A 26300-nucleotide genomic window follows, 5' to 3' on the forward strand; every position below is an offset into this window, starting at 1 on the left:
CTCCTTCACAGAACCTTAAGCAAGTTTTGGGGGAGGGACTGGGACCTAAGTTCCCCCTAAGGTGTGCACCCATATGGCTTCCCAGTAATCCCCACACAAGGGCTCAGGAAAGATCTCTCCACAAGCCCTGTAGCTGTCAAGCCCGATGGGGAGGAGCCCCTCACATCTCATATAGATGTGAAATCAACCAATCGCTCTCCTACTCCACCAGAACAAAAAGAATAAGGAGAGTTGATGGGAGAGGTGTTTTCTCTCAAGCCAGCAAGGTAAGGAACCTGTGGTCAGAATATCTAAGATATGTCGCTTTGAGTTACATTAAGATAACTCAAATTGTCTAGTGTAAACCTGCCCTCTCATACTACCACAGAACCTAACTTTTAAAAACTTATTTTGAATGAGACAAAATATGCTGCACTTTTTATCTGTTAATTGCCCATGCTACAATGCTTTACCTTGTGGCATAAATAACACTATTGAAAACAGAAAGAAGAATTTTGTTTAGAGGGCTGACCAGGATATTAGCAGAACAAAACCTCACCAAGTACTGTAAGGGAACCCCATGTTAGCCAGAGAAGTAGGCCTGGCAGAGGAGATACTGAATGTATTGTAGATATGCTGCTTTTGGAGGTGAGGAGGAGAAGCTGCTGCCATTCCAGCAGAGTATCCTATCCACCGTACACTGTGCAGTAATGAGACTAGCTTTGAAGAAATGGGATAGCCCCTTCCCCCCTTGCAAAAATGTGCTACGGGACTGTCAGAGATAGAGAAAAATAAAGATTTCCACCCAGGGACAAATAGTGGTGGCTCAGTAACATCTTTCTACTCCTTTTCCTCTGCTGAGTTTACTCATAAGGGGCAGAGATGGGGTAAGCCGTGCAGATGCAGTCTGATCATGAAAAAGAGGAATAAGTCAGGTAAAGGAGGGGAGTCAGCAGGACAAAAGTGCCAGTGCTTTCCACCTTTCAGATCTTGGGCTAAAAAGTCCCAACCATTTCTGTTAGTCAGGAGGCTGTAGCTACACAGAAATGATTGAAACTAAGATTCCATTATACTGGGAGAGAGAACACCCAACAAGAAATTGCATTCGCAAGATCACTGCTGCAACCATGTGAGTCACTTCAAAAGGATCCTTGCTGTACAAAGTGGTTTTGGCCCTGAGTGGGGAATAAAAACTTATTTCCTCCCAGAGGGTAAATATATTCTGATCAATTAATAGAGATGAGAGAGTTGGCCTCTGGTTGAATTTGTTTGGTATCCAACAGCTGGCCCAAGCTACTACCGCTGACTGGGGAGACATTAGCATTTTTCACAGTATTTTGGCAGAAGGCACTTTGTGCTATATAATTTGTGTTTGCATTATGTAAATAAAGCTGAGGCTTTTTACCTATTAAGTGGCTTGAATTAAAAACGGGAGTGTTCAGAAGAGGCTAAAGGTTTCTGCCAATGTTAAAGGAATGGAGGCACAAATACAAGGGAGTGGAGGCACAAATACAAATACAATGAAAAGCCAGTAATTGAAACCCATGGATGTTCACAATTTTTTAGTGGAAATTAGGTTTCCTTTCCCAGCTCTTTGTTTACTGAGCACATTAGTAGCAAATGTTACGAATAGACACATTTGGCTCAGCTTCTATAGAAAATACAAAAAAGCTGGTGATTTCCTTGGAAGTGTTTTAAAAATTGGAACCAAAAGTACAAACCTGAGTGCACTGTACAGCCTGAAAATTAGTTACGCACCTTGCAGTGGCTCTAATCATGTTAGAGAGTTTGCAGTGATGCCAAGATTGCACTAGCAAGTAGCCAGCACAGGCAGGGCAAGAGAAAGAACAGATAACTGCCAATTTCTCAGGATATTTTGCCACAAGTAATTAATTTACCTAGGCTGTATTTTAATAAACCAATAGCAAATACTTGGCTGCAATGCAATTGCCAAGTCTAATGCATCTGAAAACGAAAAATCATGATTTGCCATGGGCTAGATTTTGCTTAGTCATTACATGTACACACAGGGAGAAAAAGTACTTGTATTGCTCTGGCAGAGATCAGGTAGAATTATAGCCCCTATGCTCTGGTGAGTGCAGATGTTCCCCTGAGGAAATAACACCCTAAAGAAGGCAGCAGCAGCCCTGGGTCTGACATGTCTATGCACTGGCCAGCTCTAGTCTGCACAGGATAGAACAAATTGCACCCCACAAGTTTTGGAGCTGCCCACAGAGGCAATATATCCCTAATTCCAGGTGGGGCCTAAATGGTACATTTTAACTCTACAAACACCTTCTGTTTGGGATGGATTGTATGTGTGTTTGCAAAACAACATGTGCAAGCATGCATTTTGTCAAGACAACGAGTTGAAGGATAAATCCAAGATGGCTCAAACAAAATAAGATGATGTGTATGGATTTAACACAATCTTACACCTTTCAAAATGCAGCACAGGAAGAAGGCCCTCAGTAGCCTAGCTAAAAGCTTGACTATGTCAGTTACACTTAGCCCAGAGAAAGGGACATCAGTGCTGTGAGGTGCCACACTGCCACAGGGGAATACTAGGAGACATTGTGCTTCAAATATCCAGAATGTATAGAATGGAGTATTATGTCCAGTTCTGGATACCACATTTCCAGAAAGATGCAGCAAAATTAGAACAAGTCCAGAGAAGAGCAACAAAAATGATGAAAAGTCTAGGAAACATGACCTATGAGGAAAAATTGAAAGAATTGGGTTTGTTTAGTTTGGAAAAGAAAAGACTGAGAGGAGACATGGTAACACCGTTCGAGTACCTAAAAGGGTGTTACAAGGAGGAGAGAGAAAAATTATTTTCCTTAACCTCTGATGGTAGGACCAGAAGCAATGGGCTTAAATTACAGTAAGGGAGGTGTAAGTTGGACATTAGGAAAAACTTCCTAAGTGTCAAGGTGGTTAAGCATTGGAATAAATTGCCTAGAAAGATTGTGGAATCTCCATCATTGAAGATTTATCATAACAGGTTAGATAAACTTCTGTCAGGAATGATCTAGATGGTGCTTGGCCCTGCCATGGGTGCAGGGGCGGAATTTGATGACTTCTTAAGATTCCTTCTAGGACTAGTATTCTATGATTCTATGTCTCCCACAGCTGACAGGCTACTTATCTGCTTCCACACTCAGTGGTGAGGTGCAGTGTACTCCCTCCAGTGCAGCCAGCCTGCTCCCTTGGCCAGTGCTTACTGTGTTTGGCATGGGGTGGAGGGTTGGGGGTGGAAAATGAAGCTCCAGTTCTAGCTTCTGTACGCCAACAATGGAGTAAGCCCAAAGTGCAAAGATTACAATTCTTCTGGCCCTTGCACATGGTATAGAAGAGGGACCACAGCTTCTTATGCCAGCCCACTATTGTGCACCCATCCCCCCATCCCACTGTTGTGCACCCATCTAAGAACTAGGCATGGTCTGGCCCATAATGGGTGGCTAGATAGCTCAGGCTATTTCTACACTACAGCGTTTTTTCGGAAAAACAACCATTTTTCTGAAAAAAAACTTCACTTATGTCCACACAGCAATTGCGTTTTTTCAAAAAAAAAGCAAAAGAACTGAGGGGATTTTCTGACATTGGTAAACCTCTTTCTACAAGGAAGAAGCCTTTTTCTGAAAGAGCTCTTTTGGAAAAAGGCGTGTGTGTATGGAGAAGAGGGAGTTCTTTTGGAAGAAGAGGAAAAAGCACAGGTGCGCTGGTAGCTACCCTTAATAAGAGATAGCATCCATTCAGTGTGGACGCTATCTTTCGAAAATGCAGATCACTTTTTTAATGTGTTTTGGCAGTGTAAACGCTCTCTTTCAGAAGAAGTTTTTTCAGAAGAACTCTTCCAGAAAAGCTTCTTCCGAAAAAAGGCTGCAGTCTAGACGTAGCCCCAGAGAATTTGTAACAGGATATAGACTCTTGCATCCCCAGGATACTAATTGAACTGTAGCCCAGATCAATGAGACCAATGACCAAAAGTTATTACTTCATCATGACAGCTATTTGGTTGCCTGTGAGGTTTTGTCGTCTTAACAGTTCGGTACATATGCTCAAATCACAAATATCATCATAACACCTGGAGCCAAACAGGTAAAGAACTGAAAGGCCAGGTAATCTGAACAGTGCTCTCACCTCCAGAGGTTATCCTTCTAGATGGTTGTTGTGATACATTGGAGGAGAGAGGGTAGTGTGGGAAGACCGTTTGGTGAATGAATCAAAGATTTCAGTTTACAGAGCTTTAAAAGAAATTATTAATAAATATGTTAACGAGCAGCAATAATTCTGTATATTAAATGGAAAAAGTCTACCATGGAATGATACCGTCCTCTGACTGAAAAGATCCAGGTTAAATATCCTTTCAATATATCTGTCAACATGAACACTATAACCTTGGGCTGCTTGCAGTGTTTTTATCCTTATGATTTCTAAATTAAGTATAGTAAAACTTCAATAGTCCTGCACCCAATTGTCCGGCACTCCTGAAAGTCCGGCATCAAAATAGCAAGTGATCCTGATGGAACCGGGATGGAATCACTCAGGTCAGCCACTCTCACGTGGGCTACAGCAGAGAGGGCAGGTGTTTGGCTCTGAGGAAAGGTGGGGGAGGAGGATTGGGTTACACATGGCGTCCTGGCCAACTGATTGAAAAGCCAGCCGCTCAACGCACATGCCCCAACGCCTGGAGGGAGACGTGCGGCTGCTCTGGGACCCAAGCATAAGGTTGGGGAAGGGGGAGTGCAATCGGGTTACAGTAGGAAGGAGAGATGTTTGGCTCCAGGGAAGGGGAAGGGGAGGGGGATTGGCTTACGCACGGCGTCCCGGCCTGCTGATTGAAATACCAGCCGCTCAGCGCATGTGCCCCAGTGCCAGAGGGAGACGCGCGGCTGTACCAGCAGCTCCGGGGACCTGAGCATAAAGTTGTGGGGGAGAGAAGGGCATTGGGTTGGGAGTATGCAGTACCTCCTGATACTCTGGCATAGCCAATAATCCAGCATCACCTACGTCCCAAAGGTGCCGGATTATCGGAAGTCTACTGTAATATTCATTTTCATTTCATGGCATTTTTCTCAATAAACTATATGTCATTATTGGTGAATTTGGTTGTCATTTAAGAAAGTGAAAGGAGTAAACATGGTCATCTCAGGAGAGGTGAATTAAAAGGTGGACTATTTGCTGAGACATTTAAAATGTGCAGCACACAAACTTTCTAAGGTCAGTTTGAGAGGGAGAGAAAGTCTATTAGTACCTGTGCTAACAACCCTAAAGAAATTGTGCTTAGTTCTTCATATTAATTCTGTTTATTTTTAAAAGTACCCGATGCCCCAAGAGTTTTTAGAAGGTATTCTCTTAGTTTGCTAAGAAAGAAAAGCAGGATAAAATTTCAAAGAATGGAAAAAATAATCCCTCTAATTCCTGCAGAAAAGGAAATCAGAAAAGTACCAAGGATCTTTGTGAAAAAGAAAGAAGAAATGCTTTTTACATCCGCAATTTACTAGTTTCCTCTGAACAAGCAACAGCTTGAGAGGGGGCCAAACAACACAAATGCATAATGAAAAAATGACACCAATTAGCAATTAGCAGCAAATCACCCCAACTATGCTGCTATACTCACAATCCGTCCTAACATGCAGCTACAAACTCTGTTTCTAGACACTTGATTTCTGATCAGATTTGAGGGTTTTTTAAATATATTCATTTCAGTTTTAGTTTCAAAATTCATTTGGGATTTAGGTACATGTAATCCTCTGAACTCTTTCTCCATTACAAAAGCCATTATTTTTTTCCATTCCCATTAAAGGTCAGTTATTTCCCCTTGTGCATGTCTACGTATCACCTGTCTTCACTTACTCCCGTGACACAAATTGCTATGGCTCAGCTTGTTAAAACTATTTATTTTAAGTCTTGCAACCTGATGCTTTCCTCCTTCTTCCCTAATTCCTTGAAAAATTCATTAAGTTGTTCCATCATCGCGTGTGTGGAAGGGGGCAAAGTGAAATAAACTTTTGCCCTGTCTCTTCCCCATCCTTTTGTGTAAACATCCACAAAAAAGTAATTGAACAATACACTGCCAGAAAATTTTCAACTGAAATATAGTCTGATGCCTTTTCATTTAAAATAACTCACGTTTTAAAGCAGAAAACTTTGTACAATTAGTTATTCTGTATGTGTAACTACTTTTCACGCCCTTTTATATTATTATCTCAAAGAACCACATGCTAGGTGAAATTCACCCTGGTGTAGGCTGCCATCTCAAGGCCCAGTGTAACATTTTAGTCCCAATTTACTCCTTAATGCAGGGATTAAATAAATCTGAAGTGGGGCACCACATCTCTGTTTTAGGGAGCATTTTAATTTAAGGAGTTTTCCCATTAAATTACAAAGAACTGACTGATATCAGCTAGAAAGAGGATCATGTTTACAAGAGTGTAATAATAACTGTAAAAAGACTCTTTCATGAAACATATTATAAAGAAATTGTACAACAACAATGTTAAGTTTGTTCCTAAATCAAGAAAAAATAGGAGTCAGCATTAAGAATCAGGCTATGAATAAATGGACAGAAAAAGCTTCAGAGAAGAACAATACTGTGTTCGCTTGGGCCTAAGTATTGATATTTTTCTGCAAACTTCCATTCATATGATGGCTTAAGTTGCAACTTTTGCTATCTTAAAATGCAATGTTGGGAGTTTTCACTTCATAGTGTGTGCTTAAAAATTAATTTTAATAGGAAATATATGTGTCCATGGAGAGAAAACACCTTGAAAGTTCATTTGTTTACGGGGATGTGAAGTATGCATAACATTTTCTTTTTGATGAATCAGAAATGGCTCCTCCACTCTTTTTCTTCCAACCCAGGAACATGAGCAGGGGCAGAAAATCACGATTACAAATCACGCAGGCACATACTTATTTTGTCTACACAGACTTCCAAGACCAGGTGGGTGTCTTAAGCTGTAAGCATTCTTGGCAATCATTTTAAACTCACCCAAAATAAACATAAAACCCTCAAGAATCTCTGCTGTATACAGCAGTAACTAGACAGACCTTACAACAAAGTAAAGGTGTGGAAAAATCTCTCACCCACCAAATCACTTTTCTCATATCCATTGTAAAAAGTTAAGTTTTCAGTGTGTCTGAGGGATTAATAAATCTGGATGATTTCAGACCAAGTGGGAAGCAATTTCCAAAGCTAAAAGGTGCTCAAATACTAGGATGAGAATGCTGCAGAAGCAGATAAATGGGGAGATGAAATGCTCTGCCAGTGGTCCCTCCCTGATGCTCAAGGAGTATCAGTGTGAGTGCTTCCACTGAGTTCAGCCATGGCAGTGTGGCACAGACACAAGCAGTCTGGGAAGTATGCAGGTCCAAAGCCAGTTAGAACCAAATTCCACACGGAAACCCATAGAAGCCAGGGCAGATTGCAAAACAAGGTTGTAACATTGCTGAGATACCTGCGCAGCATGAAGCCCCTCTGTATCATCTTCAGCTCCTGCATGGATTTAAGACCTAGCCAAAAGGTTGAAAAGTATAAACATTCACAGGGAAGGGAACCAGAAAATTCCCAACTATCAAATAATCTCTCCCAGGCAAAGCACCTCTAAAATTGCTCAGGGAATCAGTGCAGGATTTCCCCTTCAGAGTGGAATCTGTGGGCAGTGTAGAACTACAATAGTAGCTTCTACGTGATGAGTGCCTCCTCCCCCTGGCATAAAGAGCATAGACAGGGCATTCCTTCACCTAACAAACCCCATCTGATAGAACAGCCCCTCGGAGTGTCAGGCTGCTTACATGAAACAGAGCAGCCATGATGCTTCCTGGCTTTAGGCAAAAGACCAGCCCTGTGCTCCCAGGACTGAAGGACCACAAAGGGCACAGTTGCACTCCTAACAGTAGGAGCATTGCTCTAATACAGATCAGGATCTAGTCCTGTAACTTTAAAACTCCTTTTCTAATATTTTGCTCATCTTCCCAGGACAATTCCTTCTGGGGATGACGTATCAAATCTCGGGGGAACTTGGTATCTTTTGGAGAAGTTTGGAGAGAGAGGGTGAAAACAGGATCTATAATAGAAAGCTACCTTCACCCTTAACTGTGGAGATGCTACCATCACTCTGTAACACCAAGCCCATCACTGTGGTATCTCTTACCCACTTCTGCTGTTTTGGGAAAAGTGGAAGCAGTCTCCTTGAATCCACTCACCTTCCCTCCCTGTTCCAGTGGTGGCCAGGCTCATAACGTACCTTGCCACAGGAACAGTCTATGTACATATAAGGCTCTAGAGCAGGCAGTGCTGTCATTCTCTCAGCTCAGTTGAGAGTGGCATTAAGATATTTGCAACATCCAAGGCAGCTAATAGCTTTCTGTTGAATGGGGAAATAGGGAGACAGTCCTGCCAGGGGAGGATGGAGAGCATAGGGGAACAATAAACAAATAGTGGAGGAACAAAATTAAGAGCAAGAAAGAAAAGGGAGAAACAAAAAACACAAGACAAAGAAGAAAAACCTAAGAGAAAAAAATTGCAACTGATAGGTAGTGGTTCAAAGTGGTACGTGTGGAGGGGGCTTACTCAGCTATTTATTCACCTCCACATGATTTGAGCAAAATATAATGCATCAGTCCCTTCATAAAGATATAGTCCAGCAGTTTGGTTTGGTTCTCTTTGTGGTGAGGCTAAGAGAACCAAAGAGTGAGCATTTATTTCAAAGATGAAGTCATCTTGTGTGCCACCTAGATTGTGAAGGGCAATTTACATGACATCTTGTGTGCCATCCATGATTTATTACAGGCAGCCAAAAAACTCCCATCCTGACACATTAACTTTCATCAACATAGGATGCACATTCTTCAGCTGTCCATAATGTGACCCTTCCCATCTGGCCGTGTCAGGACACCAAGCAGACAAAAACAAAATACCACCCTCTTTCCTCACCAACATCTGTGTCCGAAATAAAAAATAAGTTAATTGCAATTTTCATTTTTTGCTTAATAGCACCCATCTAGATTAAGCCCTTATTACAGGCCCTGGTTTGCTAGCAAAGTCTTAAGAAGTACAAAGGTAACTCAGCCACAGTTCACCACCCCCAAAAACACCCACTTACAATGAGGACACAATCAAAGCCTTTTCACTGTACAAGACTTCTCTTTTATAAAGACTTTGGTTAAATATGTAAGCAATTTCATAGACAGAAAATCTGAGTAACTTTCAAAAGGTCATCTTTTCCAAATGGTTACTTTGAACTTATGATCTCATTGTACTCTATCTGACATTTGGATTAGGAACTTTTGAACAGCTGAATTTTAGGTCATTACTACCAGAAGTCGTTTACTTTTTTTCTTCTACTGGCAGATTATTCTGATATAAGGAAGTCTTCTCACCTTGTGCTGGCATTTGTGTGGCACCCACAGCTATGCATATCGCAAGAAAAAGGAGGAGGGTTTTCCTAAAAGAAAAAAGATTTTTAAAATGTGAAAAAAATCTTAACGAATCAATAGATTAATAGTTTAAAATTCCCTGGGACTTAAAACTTCTGAAGCTATTTGAAGTCAATCAAAATACTCCTACTTACTTACTCACTACAATATAGATCAGAGGCATAGTACCCTCAGATTTCAAAAACTTTCTACTGATGCTAATAGGAAATTTCACACAAGGGTCAAAGATAACATGTCCTCATATTCCAACCAATACATACTCAGTAGATATATTCTATGTTGACTCCTATTCACAAGGTAGATATATTTATTTTGAAATTTATTTTGTAGTATCTGTTTCATATTTGAAGGCTGTTATATATTAAACTACTTTATAGAAAAATACTATTGTAATAAAATATAAGACATGACAACTTGTTACATACAATTATCAGCATGCATTGTAAAGAATAGTACCCATTACGAAATTTTATTCAGAAATGAAAATGGTGTGCAGTAACTAATAATTCTGTAGGTCTTTATTTCCTTCTTTTCTACTTGCATGACCAAGATCCTAGTTATATCTGCTAGTGTTTCCCAGGAGTCAGTATATCACAATCTCCTAGAGGTATAAAAATCAGAGAACATCTTTTGGGTCAAAACTCCATGTTCAGAGTGGCAGTCCTATATTCTCAGGTGAGCCATATGCATAGATAACAACAGAGAGAGCTCAAGTAAGATCCAGTTAGATAATGTGCCTGGATTTCTTTTAGCAAGAATCCAGTAACACTAAATCTGTATAATGCAGAAGTAAAATCAACGGTGACAATGATTAATATTTTACAGTTGATTTATTATTACAGTTCTTTCTTAAATCCTGCTAATTTTGGTGGATATTCCAAAGTGAAAGAACCAGAATACTTTAACAGTAGAAGCTATTTTTACACAGTATTAAATAAGAACAGTCCCCACAAGATAATACCAGTTATTTAAATATTTCACAGTATTGGACATATGGACCCAATTCTGCAAACATTTACTATCACAGTGCTTACTACTGTGAATAGCTACAGTGACTTCAATGGGGTTATTCACGGGAGTAAACACTAGGGGTGTGTCTAGATTACATGCCTCCTTCGACGGAGGCATGTAGATTAGCCAGATCGGAAGAGGGAAATGAAGCCGCGATTAAAATAAACCAGGCTTACCTGTGTCGATGAAGAAAGGCTTCTTTGTCGGGGCCTCGCGTCCAGACTCCCCCGATCTGCCGACTAACAGCTGTTCGGCAGATCGGGGCAGCCATTTAAATTTAAATGAAGCCGGGATTATTTTAATCCCGGCTTCATTTCCCTCTTCCGATCTAGCTAATGTACATGCCCCCGTCGAAGGAGGCATGTAGTCTAGACACACCCTAGAACAAATAGTATGTTTTTGCAGGATCAGTCCCTATATTGCTGTTGCAACTGACAAAGGGGGAAAATATTATAGAAGTACAAGTCTTAACTAAATATCTATAGTTCATTGGAACTCAATTTCATCAGATTATTGGTCAAGTTGGGCAAGTCAAAGCAAAGTGCAGGATAAACAACCCACACCTTTGAACTCAGTTGATACAAATAGCACAGGCAAAACAGGCTTTTTAGGGCTTATGTTTAAACAAAAGGGCCACTCAGAGTTCATTAAAGGGTCACCTTAGGCCCAAAATTTGTACAAAGAAAAGTTTTTACAGAGCTATTAGGAGAAATGTTTCTATGATTTTGTGAAAAGTCCAATGAAAACAGCACCTTGTTTGAATGTAAACATTCCCTTGGAATGTTTGTAACTAAAACACATTAGCAACATGCTAGTAGAGAATCAAAGTGAAAGACCATTTTTATTGTCCAAACTGTGAGTGAAATGAAACAAGAAAATAAACTGAGTGAAAAATAAGTTAGATGACAGACATACTAGAAGTAACAGAAATAAAGCCAGAGTTTTATTTAAATAAAGAAGACTAATTCTCCTCTCATTTATATATGTTTATACTGGTGTAAACGCACTGGCTTAAAAAGAGATACTCCTAACTAATAGCAGCAGAAGAGGGGACTTTCTGATTTTGAAAACTTGTCCCTTCCAACAAAAGGGATACTTGCAGCAAACATTCACTAATAAATGGCTTCTTATCGACAAACTCTGTTCACATTATCCCACTATCCACCCAGCAGTGAGTCTTAACAGTTCATTCTTATATGCTCTTTCCCCAAAAACACACATTTTCACTTCACCTCAATCTATTCTGTCTGAGTTCCCTGGCAATTTATATTTTGAAGAAAAACACCTTTAGAAGATGCTATAAGGGAGGAGGGAGTTTATAGGCCCATTGTTTTGTCTAAAAAAAGGACTTTTAAAAAATACTCCAGGTGGTAATATCTTCGTTGTTCTTTTCTGGTAGACTGAGCAAGTGATCCTGACATAGGAACTATTACAGTATATACCGTTACGGTATTTCAGATGTTTAGGGGGAAAATCATTATGTAAAATATTAAACTAAGTATAGTTCAACTGCTAGGATATGCCTTTATGATGCAATCTGTCACAAACAAAAGGAAAGTTTTCAATGTATAAGACTTGCATCGAATTCTTAAGAAAGTAAGTTCCAAATTGTTAAACTAAGTAAGTGGCCTTATTTTCAGAAGAAGTTAGGGTCTTATGTATATATCTTTATATGGATTTATTGTAGATGCCTATTGTTAGGCACTTAAGCCATGGAAAAAGAGTTCATAGACAGGAAATTTGGATAACCATTGGTTTGTAACTTGAATTTCTGCCTACAGCTAAAAGACAATACATGCACTTTTAAAATGAGATATGCATATATATTGGGTGGGATTTTCAGAGGTGCTTATTGATGATCGAATTCTGCTTCCATTGAAATCTCTGGGAATTGCAACACTGATTTAAATGGCAGCAAAGTGAGGTCAACATTCAAAATCCCATCCAATACATGTGAGTCTCATTCTAGATATCTTTGTTATCTATGTCTTTATACACATATACAGTACACATTTAAATTTTAAAATAGTTATTCAACTTTTGGCTCTGCTTTTCCTGATTTCTTTCATGGATAATGGAATTGCAGTAGTTCTTGCCTTCACAGCAAGAAATGCCACTTCCAAGCATTTTAGCTGCTATTAACCAGCTGAAAGCATTGGCCGACTTCTGAAAGCTAGGTGATGCAGTGGGTTTTCATTTTAGGATTTCATTTCTGGGGTCTGAATCCAATTCCTAATGTAATGTCACAAGTGGATCTGAGCATATATCAATCCCCCATTCACACATATCGTACAATTTGGTACTATCTGATTTTACCAGTGAGATAGTGAAAGCTAAGCCAACAAAGATATTGGGAGCCAGGATTTAACTGCAGTAACAAAAATATTGTATCTGGAAGCTTGTATTGTACCTGCCCACAGTGTGCATGACTCAACTCATTGTTACCAGTGACTTTCATAAACACCAAATTGACAAAAACAAACAAACAAAAAGATATTTCATTAACAGGAGTCCACTAAGGATGCTTAAAGAAACCTTCATATTCTAAAAGCAAAGGTGTTTCTTCCTTAACATTCTGACAGGTCTATTCATATTAACCTGGGATAGCTACTGTGTCTCACAAATGTTTGATTTTTTAACATCCTCATTAATAATTATAGGATGTGTCCAAAGGATTCTGAAAAGCTGTGGTTTACAGAAATGTAACTAGATATGCAGATATATTAATAGAGAGGTAGAGACAAATGTCTGGACGTGAGCCAGGATTGGCAACTCCCTTCCCTGGCTAATGTCAAGAACGAGCAATAAATTAGACAAGGAAGAGACTAAAGACAACCATGAGAACTGATGTCCCCTCAACACTGAGAAATCCTTTTCCTTCTGCTTTACTCCACAACAGTTAAAAAATTTTGTAAATTTATTTTCCCTTCAAGAGAGCTTCTGGTGCCCACAGAGGAGGGATGAAGAATTAAGAAAGTCACTATCATGGGAGGAAGATTCATTTGCATGAGGTCTCATTTCTCAATCAAGTTCACAACTTTCCAAGTCTTCGTGCTGGTTAAGGGCCAATTTCTACTTTGGTCATAAGGCTTGAAGGATTTGCAACTCAAAGGGGTCGTTTCCCCCCTCCCAATAGATTTCTAGAGCAAGTTATTCATTTTCTCTGCTGAATCACTTGACTTGAACTCTCGTCTTCCTGGAACTTCATGACCCTAGTTACAAACCGCAAATTAAAAGACAAGTTTTATTATATTTTGCTTCAGCTGGAAGAGGATCTTAACCCTTGGGCAAGCAAGTGTGAGTAAAATTTTTTAAGCCCTGCTCCTCACTCTTCTTCCAGAGTCAGACAGTAAGGAAAGTGAAATGTGTAAGCAGTATGGGCCTTATGAACGTCAGAGACCTCCAACTATGTCCCTTGTCCAGACCATATGTTTATGACTATTGGTCCACCTTCCCTGCTGAGACATGAAGGAATGGTGCAAATGTCAATGTTTGGGAGTCAAGCCAACTAACTGCTCAAGATGACTACTGCTGGCTGTTTTGTCCATCTTCCTGAATCCTACTGTTGCCCCCTCAGGGGCTGTTTTAGTGCTCCGTGACCACTATCCACTTCCTGTCCCAGAGTCTATGTCCCTCGCCCCTTGTTGTTCCATTCCCATTCTTGCCTCTGCACTCTCACATAATTTTGAAAGAAGCATAAGCTGAGAGAAATCACATTATTTCATGAGGACTGGAGCAATCAAATGTACTTGAACCATCCTTAGTGAATGTGCCAATCAATGATGTTAATGACAGATAAGTCTGATAGTCCTTTTTGTGGTATGGACACTTGCTCACTATAACATCAACTAAGGCCATAAGTACTGGGAAGAGTTCGGGGAGGAGGGGGGGCACGAATGAACAGTTCAGGGAACTGGTAATGATGACAAACTGCCTTGGTCAGCAATAAAAGAAAATTATTACCACCTGATGATGGGTCAGGGGAGTACAGAGCTCAGATTCAACTGCTATCAGTGGTGTGATATAAGAGCATCTCTCTCAGCATTCTCCAGAACAGCTGAACTTTCATTTAAATAACAAATGAACAAAAAAATCACCACCACCATCCCTCTCTAGTTGTTACAGTTGAAAAGAAAAGCTTAAAAAGTGAACCAACTGGAAACTAAGCAAAGAAGAATGTGCACAGAGCCTAGAACAGAGGTGGAGAACCTAAGGCCTGGGGGCTAGACCTAAGGCCTGGCTTGCCTGGATCTGGTCCCTCAGACTCAGAGCTCCCCCCAGCATTGGGGAAACTGCGCTGGCGCTCCAGTCACCACCGCCCTCCTGAGGGCTGGAGCACATAAAATCTACTAAATTGGGCCCCCATAGGCTCTGGTGTGAAAGGGGAATGTTGGGAGTCTCTCCTTCTCAGTCAGAGGCCACATCAGTGTAGCATTTTTTGTGTGTGTGTTTTTCTTCTCACTCTTGTGTGTGGCCCCTGAGTGATTTTTCTGTGGGTCAGCGGCCCCCAACCCTACAACAGTTCCCCTCCTCTGGCCTAGAGCAATGAATGGGAGCTGCTCCATTCATCTAAGCATTAACTGAGATACCTGGTGATGATGATCTAAATGTCAACATTATTAACTATTTTGCTCTTCCTGTATGAAAGAAGTGGGAGGATGACAGATCTATACATTTTTATTGTGAGTGACAGGGCTCGACAATTAGGGCAATCTACTCACCCGTGGTGAGTAGATTTTAACCTGGTGCGGCTGAACAGCACGGTCTGCACATGCGCAGCATGCCAAACCATGCGGCTGGTGAGCAGGGCTCGCCGCCGCTTGTCAAGCCCTGGTGAGTGACATTTCATTTTGGTGTCAAAACTGGGAGATATTTATATTTGACAAGTAAAAGAAACAAGCTCAAAAAGACTCATCAAACTCATGAATATATTCAAGCACCAACGAAAAAGAACCCAGCTCAAAGCTGGAAGTTGAAACTAGACAAATTCAGGCTGGGAAGAAGATGTAAATATTTCATGATAAGAGTAATTAGCCAGTGGAACAGTTTGCCAAAGGTTGTGGAGGATTTTCCATCAATGACAATTCTGAAATTCTTAAAGATATATTCAATGAATTATTTTATGGAAGTTTTGTGGTTTGTATTGAATAGGAAACCAGACTAGATGATCATGGTGGTCCCTCCTGGCCTTGGAACATTGTGCATCAAATAGCCCAGAGAGCACACATGCTCATATTTTGAACATTTGCACAATCTACACTGAGCAGCTTCTCATGCTGGTGACTCATATGAGTGGAACTTAATTTGTGAGCAGACCTTGGAGTAATACTCCCACCTTATCCCTCCCTGACTGGACCCTGAGGAGTGCATCTACACAGCAGGGTTTAACTCGAAATAAGATATGTAAATTGAGCTTTGTCAATTGTGTAGCTTATTTCAAAATAGCTTATTTTGAAATTGAGAGCGTCTACACAGCACTTATTTCGAAATACAGCCCTCTTCCTCTGATTTCCCTTTCTTCTCGTACAATGAGGGTTACAGGAGTTGGAGTAAGAAGTCCTTCAGCTTGACTGTATTTCGACATTATTTTTAAATGACTGTCTGCTGTGTAGACACGGACTAAGTTATTTTGAAATAACGCTAGTTATTTTGAAATAAAGTTGCTGTGTAGACATACCCCTAGTGACATGTGAATTGGCTGGTCTTATCAGTCCTATTCCTTTTTGCCCACATTAAAAAAGGCACTAATTTGCTCCCTTATTGACAGTGATATTAGAGAGACTGATTGAGGAACCACAGTGGTAGCTATTCTGACTTACCTACAGATGTGTTCTCCACAAAAGAGATGAGGCACATTGGAAAAGCCAGTTTGGAGAAACTTCCAACAAAGCTGTCTTTGCAGAGAATGTCAGTATAATTTCAAAAGCAAATGTTCACATAGGCCTATTAGACATAATTCTTAATTGTGTAGAATTTATGTCTGAATATAGGCTAATCACAAAGTTTTGTATTATTCATTCTAAACGTGTTAAACTTCATTTGGTTCCACAATCCTCTACCTTTGTGCATAACTGAGATGAACTGCTAAATTGTTTTTAGTTTTCCTTTGATGAACAATTATCCTGAATGCCATCCTGTAATATGTACATGTGGAAAACATGTTCAAGTGTAACCCTATATACACCTGACTCATTGGACAACCATAACATTGGTTTCCTATAAGCAAAAGGTAAAGATTAAGTAATACTTCATGCAAGTAAGTTCATTAGTGTTCTCATAAATAACATCAAAATCCTGTAAAGAATGAAGGGAACATTTTTTAAAAGCCTGAATAAAATACTGATATTGAAAGTAAGGTGGAAAATATTTGTTACTGCTAAATAAAGCACACTTTAAGCAGTTGTTGCTTTTCACTCTCAGTTCATTTATTTCAGACTGTGTTAGTCTGTTTCAGCAAAAACTAGGAGTCTAATGGCACTTTAAAGACAAACTTATTAGGGTATTAGAGTACAAAGTTTTGTGATCTACATCTCACTTCCTCAGATGGTGAAGAGAAAATGAAAGAAAAACAGGGAAGGGAAGGGGAGGATACAGAGATGGGTCTGTAATAACAGAGCTAATTAAATCAAAATGAAGGTGGCTCATCTCCAAGGGTATGTCTACACTGCCACCCTAGCTCGAACTAGGGTGGCTAATGTAGGCATTCGAAGATGCAAATGAAGCCCGGGATTTAAATATCCGGGGCTTCATTTGCATCTTGCCGGGTGCCGCCATTTTTAAATCCCTGTTAGTGCGGACTCTGTGCCCGCGGCTACACGCGTCACGGGGTAGGTAGTTCGAATTAGGCTCTCTAATTTGAACTACCGGTACACCTCGTTCCACTACTGGTACATCTCGTTCCACCGGTACACCTCGTTCCACGAGGTGTACCGGTAGTTCGAATTAGAGAGCCTAATTCGAACTACCTACTCCGTGCCGCGTGTAGCCGCGGGCACGGAGTCCGCACTAACAGGGATTTAAAAATGGCGGCACCCGGCAAGGTGCAAATGAAGCCCCGGATATTTAAATCCCGGGCTTCATTTGCAACTTCGAATGCCTACATTAGCCACCCTAGTTCGAACTAGGGTGGCAGTGTAGACATACCCCAAGAGTAGTGAGAAAATGAGAGTACCTGAATGTAAAATTATCTACTGTAATGCAATAACCACTCAATGTGTGTATTTAGACCTTGGTTCAGAGTGTCAAATATGCATATGAATTCCAGCTCAGTAGTTTCTCCTTGCAGTCTGTTTTTAAAGTTTTTCTGTCTGAGAATGCCAACTTGAAAGTCTGAAACTGTGTGCCCAGAGAGGTAAAAGTGCTCCCCCACTGGCTTTTGGATGTTGTTATTGTTAAAGTCTGAGTTGTGTCCATTTATTCTTTTGCAAAGAGTAGGTCCAGTTTGTCCAATGTACATGGCAGAGGGGCACTGTTGGCACATGATGGCATGCATCACATTAGTAGATGTGCACGTGAACGAGCCTTTACTGGTGTAGCTAATGTGGTTAGGTCCTGTGATAGTGTCACTAGGGTAGATGTATGGACAGAGTTGGCAATGGGGTTTGTTGTGGGGACAGAGAATCATTCATTTATATACTTCAATGTATCTTCTTGTTCCTACTTTAAGCTCCCATCACATACATTTTGAACACAAATATTACTACAGTACTAAATCTTAATAGACTTCCTACATGTTCTTTCTAACCATCAGCATGGCTTTAATCTTAACTTCCTTCTTCAACTCCAGATCACTCCCTTGAGAGAACAGGTGAGTATTTCAGTACATTCTGAAGGTAACCAAATCAACCAAACAACGAATGCATTAGTAAGCCACAGACCTTTCGTAATCACCTCTTCACTGTTATATCCAGTTCAACCATAGGGCTAGAGACTTACGTGCCTGGAACAATTAGCTATATATAATATGGAAGAGTCAATTGTACAAGGAGATGGGATTCAAACCATTTGGGACTTTATAGGTTGAAATCAACATCTTAAGATTTCACCAAGAGATAATTTCTTGGCTAGTGTCAGTCATGGAGCACAAAAGTAATGTGCTCCCTGGGTGAAACACTGCTTGTTTGACAAGCAAATCAGCATGTTCTACATTAGTAGTGGTAAGGTATATTAGAATGCACTATGTTATCCCATCATGAGAAGACAAAAGCATGGCTACCCATAATGCTGGCTACACCTGAGAAAAGGATGCCACATCTTGCTAAGCACAGATGAGAAAAAAGGCATTTATTCCAATATCCAGAAACATCTGGGGATCGATCAAGAGCCTTGTGCTGTGGTCTAAAATGCTATTTTTATAGTAAAAAAATATGAAACCATAATTAAATTTGTGTGTTTTTAGCTGTTGCATAGAGGCATTTGGTGTGCACACAGTGGTAGCTAAATGTTGCAAATGGAAGAGAAGTTGTAGAAGTAAGGAGGCATTTGAATATGGGTTGCCTTACCTTATGAACCCCTTGATTTTCAGAAACCTAAGCTGTAAGCAACGGTTTTTGTCTGTGAAAATTTCCCAGGTTTTTAATAAATACTGCATAGGTCAGCTCTGTTGGTTATTCACACAATGTACATCTACACTGCAGAGCTATTTTGGGATACCAGAAGTATCCGCATCTATTGAAGCAGCCTGGTATTTCGAAATAGGTCTTAAAAAAATGGGTGGCTTATTTCAACATCCCAGTAACCCTTGTTCCATGAGGGTTAAGGACATTTTGGAACAGCGCTTTATTTCAAAATGTGGTGCTGTGTAGACAGCACCGAATTATGAAATAAGCTATTTCAAAATACACTTAATAAGATTTGTGTAGCGCAAATCGCGTAACTTATTTCGAGCTAAGGGTTGCAGTGTAGACGCACCTGCAGCTAGCTATCATTGTCAGGGAGCAGTGGCCAAAGAGCCACAATCCATCCTCACTTTGAATACAGCCCAGACTGCCCCCATGCTCTCCACCCCACATAACCTTATTGTCCCACACAGGCCGCTGCCTTTAGGATCTGATATTATATAACCCCTTTCCATGCTGGGCTTCCCATTTAAGAGCAGACAGTTAGGCTATTAGGAGGGCACAGGGAGGGGCAGGTGGTGGTGGACAAGGCTCAGGATTGTTCCCCTAAAGGGTATGAAGTGCGGCGGGGGGGGGGGTGGTTAGGAGCTCTGGAGGGGACAGGTGGACGAGGGAGAATGAACTGAGCATTCGGGAGAGCAGGCTTGTGCAGGGACTTCAGGGAAGAGGACGAGGGGGTCAGCAAGCATGTGGGATTGTGCTGTGCACGTGGAGAAGAAAGTTTGAGACAGATGGGGAAGAAAAGCAGAGTTTAGGAGAATTCTGCAATGCAAAATGCAGGGGGCTCAGCACCACGGGGCTCTGTGCCCCCACCTGTGGCCCTGCTCCCCTAAGGACTGCTAACTCTGTGCTGCCCCGCCCCCCCATGCTGCTGCACGAGGTGCAGGAAAGGAAGGCAGGCTGGGCGGGACTAACCCAGAGGAGCAGGAGCCACTGCCCAGGTGAGCTCGGCGATGCTTTGAAGTTGCAGCACCTGGGCGCTGAAGTGGCGTCCGCCTGGGCCAGCAAAGCAAGGAGCTCCCGCCTTCCGCCCCCAGCCCAGCTGCTCCCCGCACGCAGGGACGCCAGTTCCGACCCCGCGTCTCCACCCGGCCTTTTCCCTCAGCGGCTCCGCGTCCCGGGCCACGTGCCGAGCAGACACCTCCTGGTGCAAGCGGGCAGGCACCGCTCCGAGGGGTTGCACATGCCGTTTCCCGGGTGCTGGATCCAGGGGTGCTTCTATGGCCATAACAAACCTCCAATCCCCAGCTTCCGTGCACAGCGCCCCCGCTAACCCTGCCCCTGCCACCTAGCCCGGCTGGCCTGGGAATGCCTGGGCAAGGGAGCGCGGCCTTGGTGGTGACTGGGTCTGCGAGGAAAAGTTGAAGAGGGCTCGTCTGTGCGCCACTACCAAGCTCCGTGCAGATGTGCGAAGCAGTAACGCGAAGTTGCTCCTGATGCGTGCGTGTGTCAAACGCGCTGCCCACACTCTGTGGCTGGGCTGAAACGGGTGTGCAACTGGCAACCCATCCTCCAGTGGCTAGATTTGATCCCATCTATCCTCTCCTTTGGTTTTTAAACAACCCAGAGTTGTGTTTCTCTCAAACTTCCCCCAATGTCCTCCTCCCACCCATCTCCCTTTTTCACTTATGGCATGTCTACACAACAGGGCTAAATCCGAAATAAGACACAACTGGACTATGTCTACACTAGCGTGATCTTGTGCCAGAAATATGCAAATGAGGCTAAGCGTGGAACATCGTTTAGCCTCATTTGCATAGCTAATGAGCCGCCATTTTGCGGAAGAGGCTCTTGCACCAGAGGGAGCGTCTACACTGCCCCTTCTTGCGCAAGAAAAACTCTCTTGCGCAATTCCGGTACGCTGATTATTTTCAGGAATAACGGCATTGCGTAAGAGGGTTTTTCTTGTGCAAGAAGGGGCAGTGTAGACGCTCCTTCTGGCGCAAGAGCCTCTTCTGCAAAATGGCGGCTCATTAGATATGCAAATGAAGCTCGGCAATATTCCACGTTTAGCCTCATTTGCATATTTAAATAATCCCCGCTTCATTAAAATAAAAATGGCTGCCACACTGTGCCGACAATCAGCTGATCCGGCACAGCGCGGCAGTCTAGACGCGGTCAACAAAGGAAGCCTTTGTTGACCGTTCCTGTAAGCCTTGAGGCTTCATTGACTATGTCAAGTAAACTACTTTACATGGCTCCGCCTTTAACACAACACCCTAAACTCGAAGTAAGATACGCAATTGGAGTTATGCAAATATGCAAACTGCGTATCTTATTTCAAAATAGCGCTAAATTTTTAAATAATGCGCTATTTTAAGCCATCCCTTAATGCAACGAGGTTTACCAAGATGGCGAAATAGCGTACCCGTTATTTCAAAAAATATTTCAAAATAACAGGCAAGCCTTGTGTAGACGTGGGGTAGCTATTTAGAGATACCTCCAGTATCCCAAAATAGCCATGCAATGGCCAGTGGCACTATTTTGGGATACTTCTGGTATCCTGAAATAGCTATTCTATGTCTTTTAAGCAAACCAGTTACTTCAAAATATAATGGGCTTGCTACTCCGAAGTCCCTGTAAACCTCATTCCATAAGGATTAAGGGACGTTTTAGAATAGCAATTTATTTTGAAATATGGTGCTGTGTAGACTAAGCTATTTCTAAATTAACTTGAAATAAGATACGCAATTCGTGTAGCTCAAATTGCATAGCTTATTTCAGGCTAAGGGTGCTGGGTGCCCAACTATGTAACTTAAATCTAAATAGCTTTTTTTGAATTTGGGCACATTTACACAGCACTTATTTTGAAACAGAACACTCTTCCCCAACTTCCCTTACTCCTGGTACAATGAGTCAGAGTAAGAAGTCCTCCAGCTTGACAGTATTTCAACATTATTTTGAAATAACTGCCTGCTGGGTAGATGCAGACTAAGTTTTTCTTGAAATAATGCTAGTTAGTTTGAAATGTTGCTGTGTAGACGTACCCTTCTCCAACTCCTATAACCCTCATTGTATGAAGAGTAAAGGAAGTCAGAGGAAGAGTGCTCTACTTCAAAATAAGTGCTGTGTAGGCGCTCCCAATTTTGAAATAAGCTATGCAATTGACAAAGCTCAATTTGTGTAGCTTATTTCAAGTTTAGCCCTGCTGTGTAGATGTACTCATCGCCTTAGTAAGTTGCGCTGGAAGGGTGCATCTGCAAATTGCTATCTTCAATGCTATTTTGAAATAGAATACTTCGCCATTTGGCATTATTTTGTCATTTGGCATTATCGACACAGTGTCAAATTTCAAAATAAAGTGCTATTCCAAAACGTCCCTTATTCCTTGCAGAATAAGATTTACCGGGTCATCAGAATAGCAAGCCCCAAGTAACAGGCTTGCTGTGAAGACGTAGCTATTTTGGGATACTCTGGTATCCCGAAATAGCGTTGCAGTGTAGACGGAGCTGAAGAAAGCAATTGTACCTCTGGTTTGGCACTCCCTCTATGACTTAATTTGCATGTAAGAGCAGGGGGAGGGGGCCCAGTCTCCTATTTGGGCTGCCCTGCCCTCCCGCACCTACAAGTTCATACAAATATTCTAAAGCACCTTTGAACGCCCCTCTGAGAACGGCTGATGTGGGAGCTTTCGGGCCCCCAGCTCTTCGCTATGCTGCCCGCTTCACACACGCTATTAGGAAATGATTCATTTCTGCGGACTCTTTAAATAGCCCCAGTGATCAGTCTCATGTGGAACCGGCGAGGGGGGCTCCCTCTACACGTGCCTAGAAAAAACTACTTCAGCAGATCCTCGTTTCTAAAAATAACCATTTCCCAGTAGTTTGCTCACATTATTGCCAGCTCTCCATCAGCAAGCAGCCCTTCACCAGGGACAGCAGAGTCAGCCCCAGCAGCCTCCCCTCCAGCCCCAGAAGCCCCAAGTCTGTCGGTCCCAGCCGGGTTCAAGGCGGGCAGGGTTAACCCCAGCAGCCGCTGCTGTTGTCATGTCCACAGGAGGAGAAAGCTGCGACCAAACACAGACTCGGTGCCTCACAACTCAGGGAATTCCCTGAACCGCTTCCCTTCACTCATGATAAATTCACTATGATAAATTGCCAAGCCAGCACCGTTCATCTGTCGGCCCCCTGGAGAATGCAAGGAGCGCTGGATTCCCTCTCCCTCCAATGCGGACATTCGCCAGCCCAGGAGCTGGCAGAGCGGGAGGTTTGGTTTGGTTTGGAAGATAAGCAGATCCCGTAAGTCATTTCGGAAGGGGGGACCTGGAAGTCGCTAACTCCGCGAAGCCTGTTTTAGCCGGCAGTGGGAACAGGGCCAAGAAGCTTTTCCTTCTGCGCGGCTTGATCGCTTTAACACAAACCGGCTGAGAGACCCGCCGGCAGAAGGCCTTTGAAACAGTGTGGGTTGTTTTAAAACAAATCGCAAAGACATGGGGAACGTGTAGCTCCCAAATAAAACTGCCCGCCGAGCTCCCAGACACTGACAGTGCGCTGGGTGGGCAGCCAACCGCAGCCCTCCCTCCCCTTCCTTGCTGGGCTCTTACTTACGTTTTTGCTCTGGGAGAGATGCTTCCACTCCTTGTCCTTTTTGCTCCTAAATGCATTTGTCTGCATTTGTCCGAGCAGCGAAGATCTAAGCGGAAACAGCCACCTCCAAACCGCCCAAGGGTCAGGTACTGTCCATGAAATCACCGCAGAGAAAAAGCACCCTCCGAGCTCCTTGCAAGCCCTAGTACGCCCCCCACATGAGGACGGAGGGCGCTCTGGGGGTCACGCTCAGGGGAGTTAGGGAGAGGAGGGCATCAGTATACCAAGCACTCGGCTTCACACACGTGGTTCACGGACAGGAGCCTTTGCAAGCACAGCGGAGCCCTGCATTGGACTCGGCCAGCCGCGGCGGGGATGGGGCGGGGCGGGAGGGGAAGTGCAAGAGAAATCCCTGGCCCTGGGGAAGCAACAGCGCCCAGGTTAGCCAGGCCCTTGCAAAGAGCTTGCTCGAAGTGTCTACGGCGATTGCACGGGCGCCCAGCGCAGCCTGCCTCTGGCCGAGAAACGGAGCCGAGCCCAGGCAACCCCCCTCCCCCGCTCGGTGTTAAATTTCACCGCTCCCTGATTTGCGATGACATCATCGAACCCGCCCCGGCCGAGCCCCGCAGAGCGCGCGCCGAGCCCCAGGAGGGGCGCACGCGGGCTTGGGGCTCCCTCCAGAAGTGGGAGCCGCCACCGCCGCCTCCTAGCTGGGCGGCAGCAGCAGGGTCTGCAAGTCCTAGCAGCCGCTGCCCCCGGAGCCCTGTGCCTCTTGGTGAGCCAGCAGCGCAACGCAGCCTGTGTGGTGCTTTCCCAACTCATCGGCCGAGGGTGGTCTTCTAAAGCAGTGTTTCTTAACCAGTGGTACCAGTACCCTTAGGGCTATTTGAGAGAAGTCTGGGGAGTAGTCAACACAGCTGAAATTTGGAGAAAACTGAATTTTTGTTTGTTTTACAGCGTTTTATTATTTTTGTACTCTTTACACCCCAACATTTCATCATCTGCCCAGCTATGATTAAGTTGCTTAAACAAATGTGTTGCAATGGTAGAAAAAATATTGTGTGTCTGAAAACTGTAGGTACTGGGGTTACTTTTTTTAAAAGGGTACTTTATTTAAAAAGCTTGAGAAACACAGTCTTAAAGCATCTTCTCTTTGCCCCTGCCTGCTTTCTTGCCCTCTTCTTTTCTCTCCAGCCACTTTCTTTGCCCTCTGCTCCTACTGGTGATTCTGCGCCTCTCCTCTGGCTCTCTGACAGCCTCACTTACCTACAGCCTTCTCTGGGCATCCTTACTCATTTTGTAGGCTTTGGACTCATTTCATCGACTTTCATAATACTGTGAATCCTTTCTGAGAAAGTGACCAATTTAATAAAAAGGGGAGGCTTGGCTTCATTGTTTTTGGAGCACGTCAAGGACACCAGAATTTTCCAAAGTCCTTTCCTTGCCCGGATCTGCTGTTTGTGTGTTACCGAACTGGATGAGCAGCGGTGCAATCAGGCTAAAAACAAAGGAGATGGGAGATATACAACTGGTGAATGTATTTAATAAACCTAAATGGTTAGCATCTGCTTACCACTAGGTTTCAGCAGCAAAACCCTGGCAGAAAGATATAGACTCAAATAAAACGTGGGGAAGGGGAAAAAAGAGAATGAAATGATATATAGAGAAAATTGAATTTGCTGGAGGTTTTGCATCTGAATTGTAATTAAAGCAGGATCTAAAAAAATTCCCTCTGGAAAAATGTATGTAGAACAGATGTAATTTGGAAGTTCTATAATGCCAGAAAAAAGAGGACAGCATTTTCCTCTTGTCTTTTTCATTTTTTTCTAATGTTCCTACCTTGCCTCAGTAATACATTATAGAGTATTATCTTATACAGTATCAAACTGCTGTCCAAGACATACTTTGTATAGAACTGATGCACTATGTGTATTACAGAAAAAGTAGTATAAAAATAAATGCCCAGATCCCACAGTCTTCAAATTGGGAAAAGTCCCCTTGACTTCAGCAGCAGTTTTGTGAATAAAAACATCAACTTCCTGTACTAAGAAGGGCTAACTTCCAGGGAACAAGGTGAATGTAGAAAAGTTATCTGAAAGTTTTAAGCATTTAACTTCACACGCATATACAAATTCCTATTTCAACACCTGGAAACAGCCAAAATGTATATTGTTCGAATGGTTACCATCATATTTCCTATTTATTTCAATATTTGAAAGGAAAGGGAGAAAAGCCAACAACATACTGTATCACTGCTCACATTTCTTGCATTAACAAAAATATTAGCAGCCGAATATATATGCAAATGTTTGTTAAGGTAAGCATAATGCTTGTTCATTACAATGGTACCCTTACCAGTTCTGTACTGAAGGTTCTGTTAACATTTCCATTTTAAACTCCATTTGAACGAGCTCCGACAGCTACATTGTAACCTATCAGGCAATTAGTTTGTGGGTATTTGCTTTAAGTTGAGTACTGAGCTAAAATATTAGAGCTTGCATTTGGAACTGCAAGAGGTCTTGCAAGAACTAGCAGAAGTCTATGAACCATTTCAACAGGATGTTTAAAAACTGTGGTTCTATAACAAATACAAGAAGGTGATGGAGAAAACCTTGGGGGAAGGTTGAACACTGGACTCTTCACACTGACAGAAAGTAGAGCAGTTTTGGCCTATTTGTGCATATGGAAGGCATCCTGCCAGCACAGGGCAAGATGCAAAATG

At 42.5% G+C, this 26300-nt stretch overlaps 1 protein-coding gene across 4 annotated transcripts in view; it reads right to left on the reverse strand.

The window, feature by feature from the left end:
* Positions 1-24124, reverse strand: part of COL24A1 (collagen type XXIV alpha 1 chain) — a 256970-nt gene extending 232846 nt beyond the window's left edge. For 2 of the 4 annotated variants that reach the window (XR_012905946.2, XM_075936388.2), the window contains exons 1-2: positions 23600-24124; positions 9367-9431 (exon numbers count right to left, since the gene is read on the reverse strand). Coding sequence is in view for 3 of the 4 variants with exons in the window: in XM_075936388.2 (XP_075792503.2) it covers positions 9367-9431; positions 23600-23655 (121 nt within the window). In the remaining variant the exon portion in view is untranslated. The remainder of the gene's footprint in view (positions 1-9366; positions 9432-23599) is intronic. The other 2 variants (XM_075936387.2, XM_025183174.3) reach the window with 2 other exon arrangements.
* Positions 24125-26300: the final 2176 nt, after the last annotated feature.

The sequence above is a fragment of the Pelodiscus sinensis genome, chromosome 9 (assembly GCF_052426305.1).
Source record: "Pelodiscus sinensis isolate ZL-2025 chromosome 9, ASM5242630v1, whole genome shotgun sequence".
In the NCBI taxonomy this organism is placed as follows: domain Eukaryota; kingdom Metazoa; phylum Chordata; order Testudines; family Trionychidae; genus Pelodiscus; species Pelodiscus sinensis.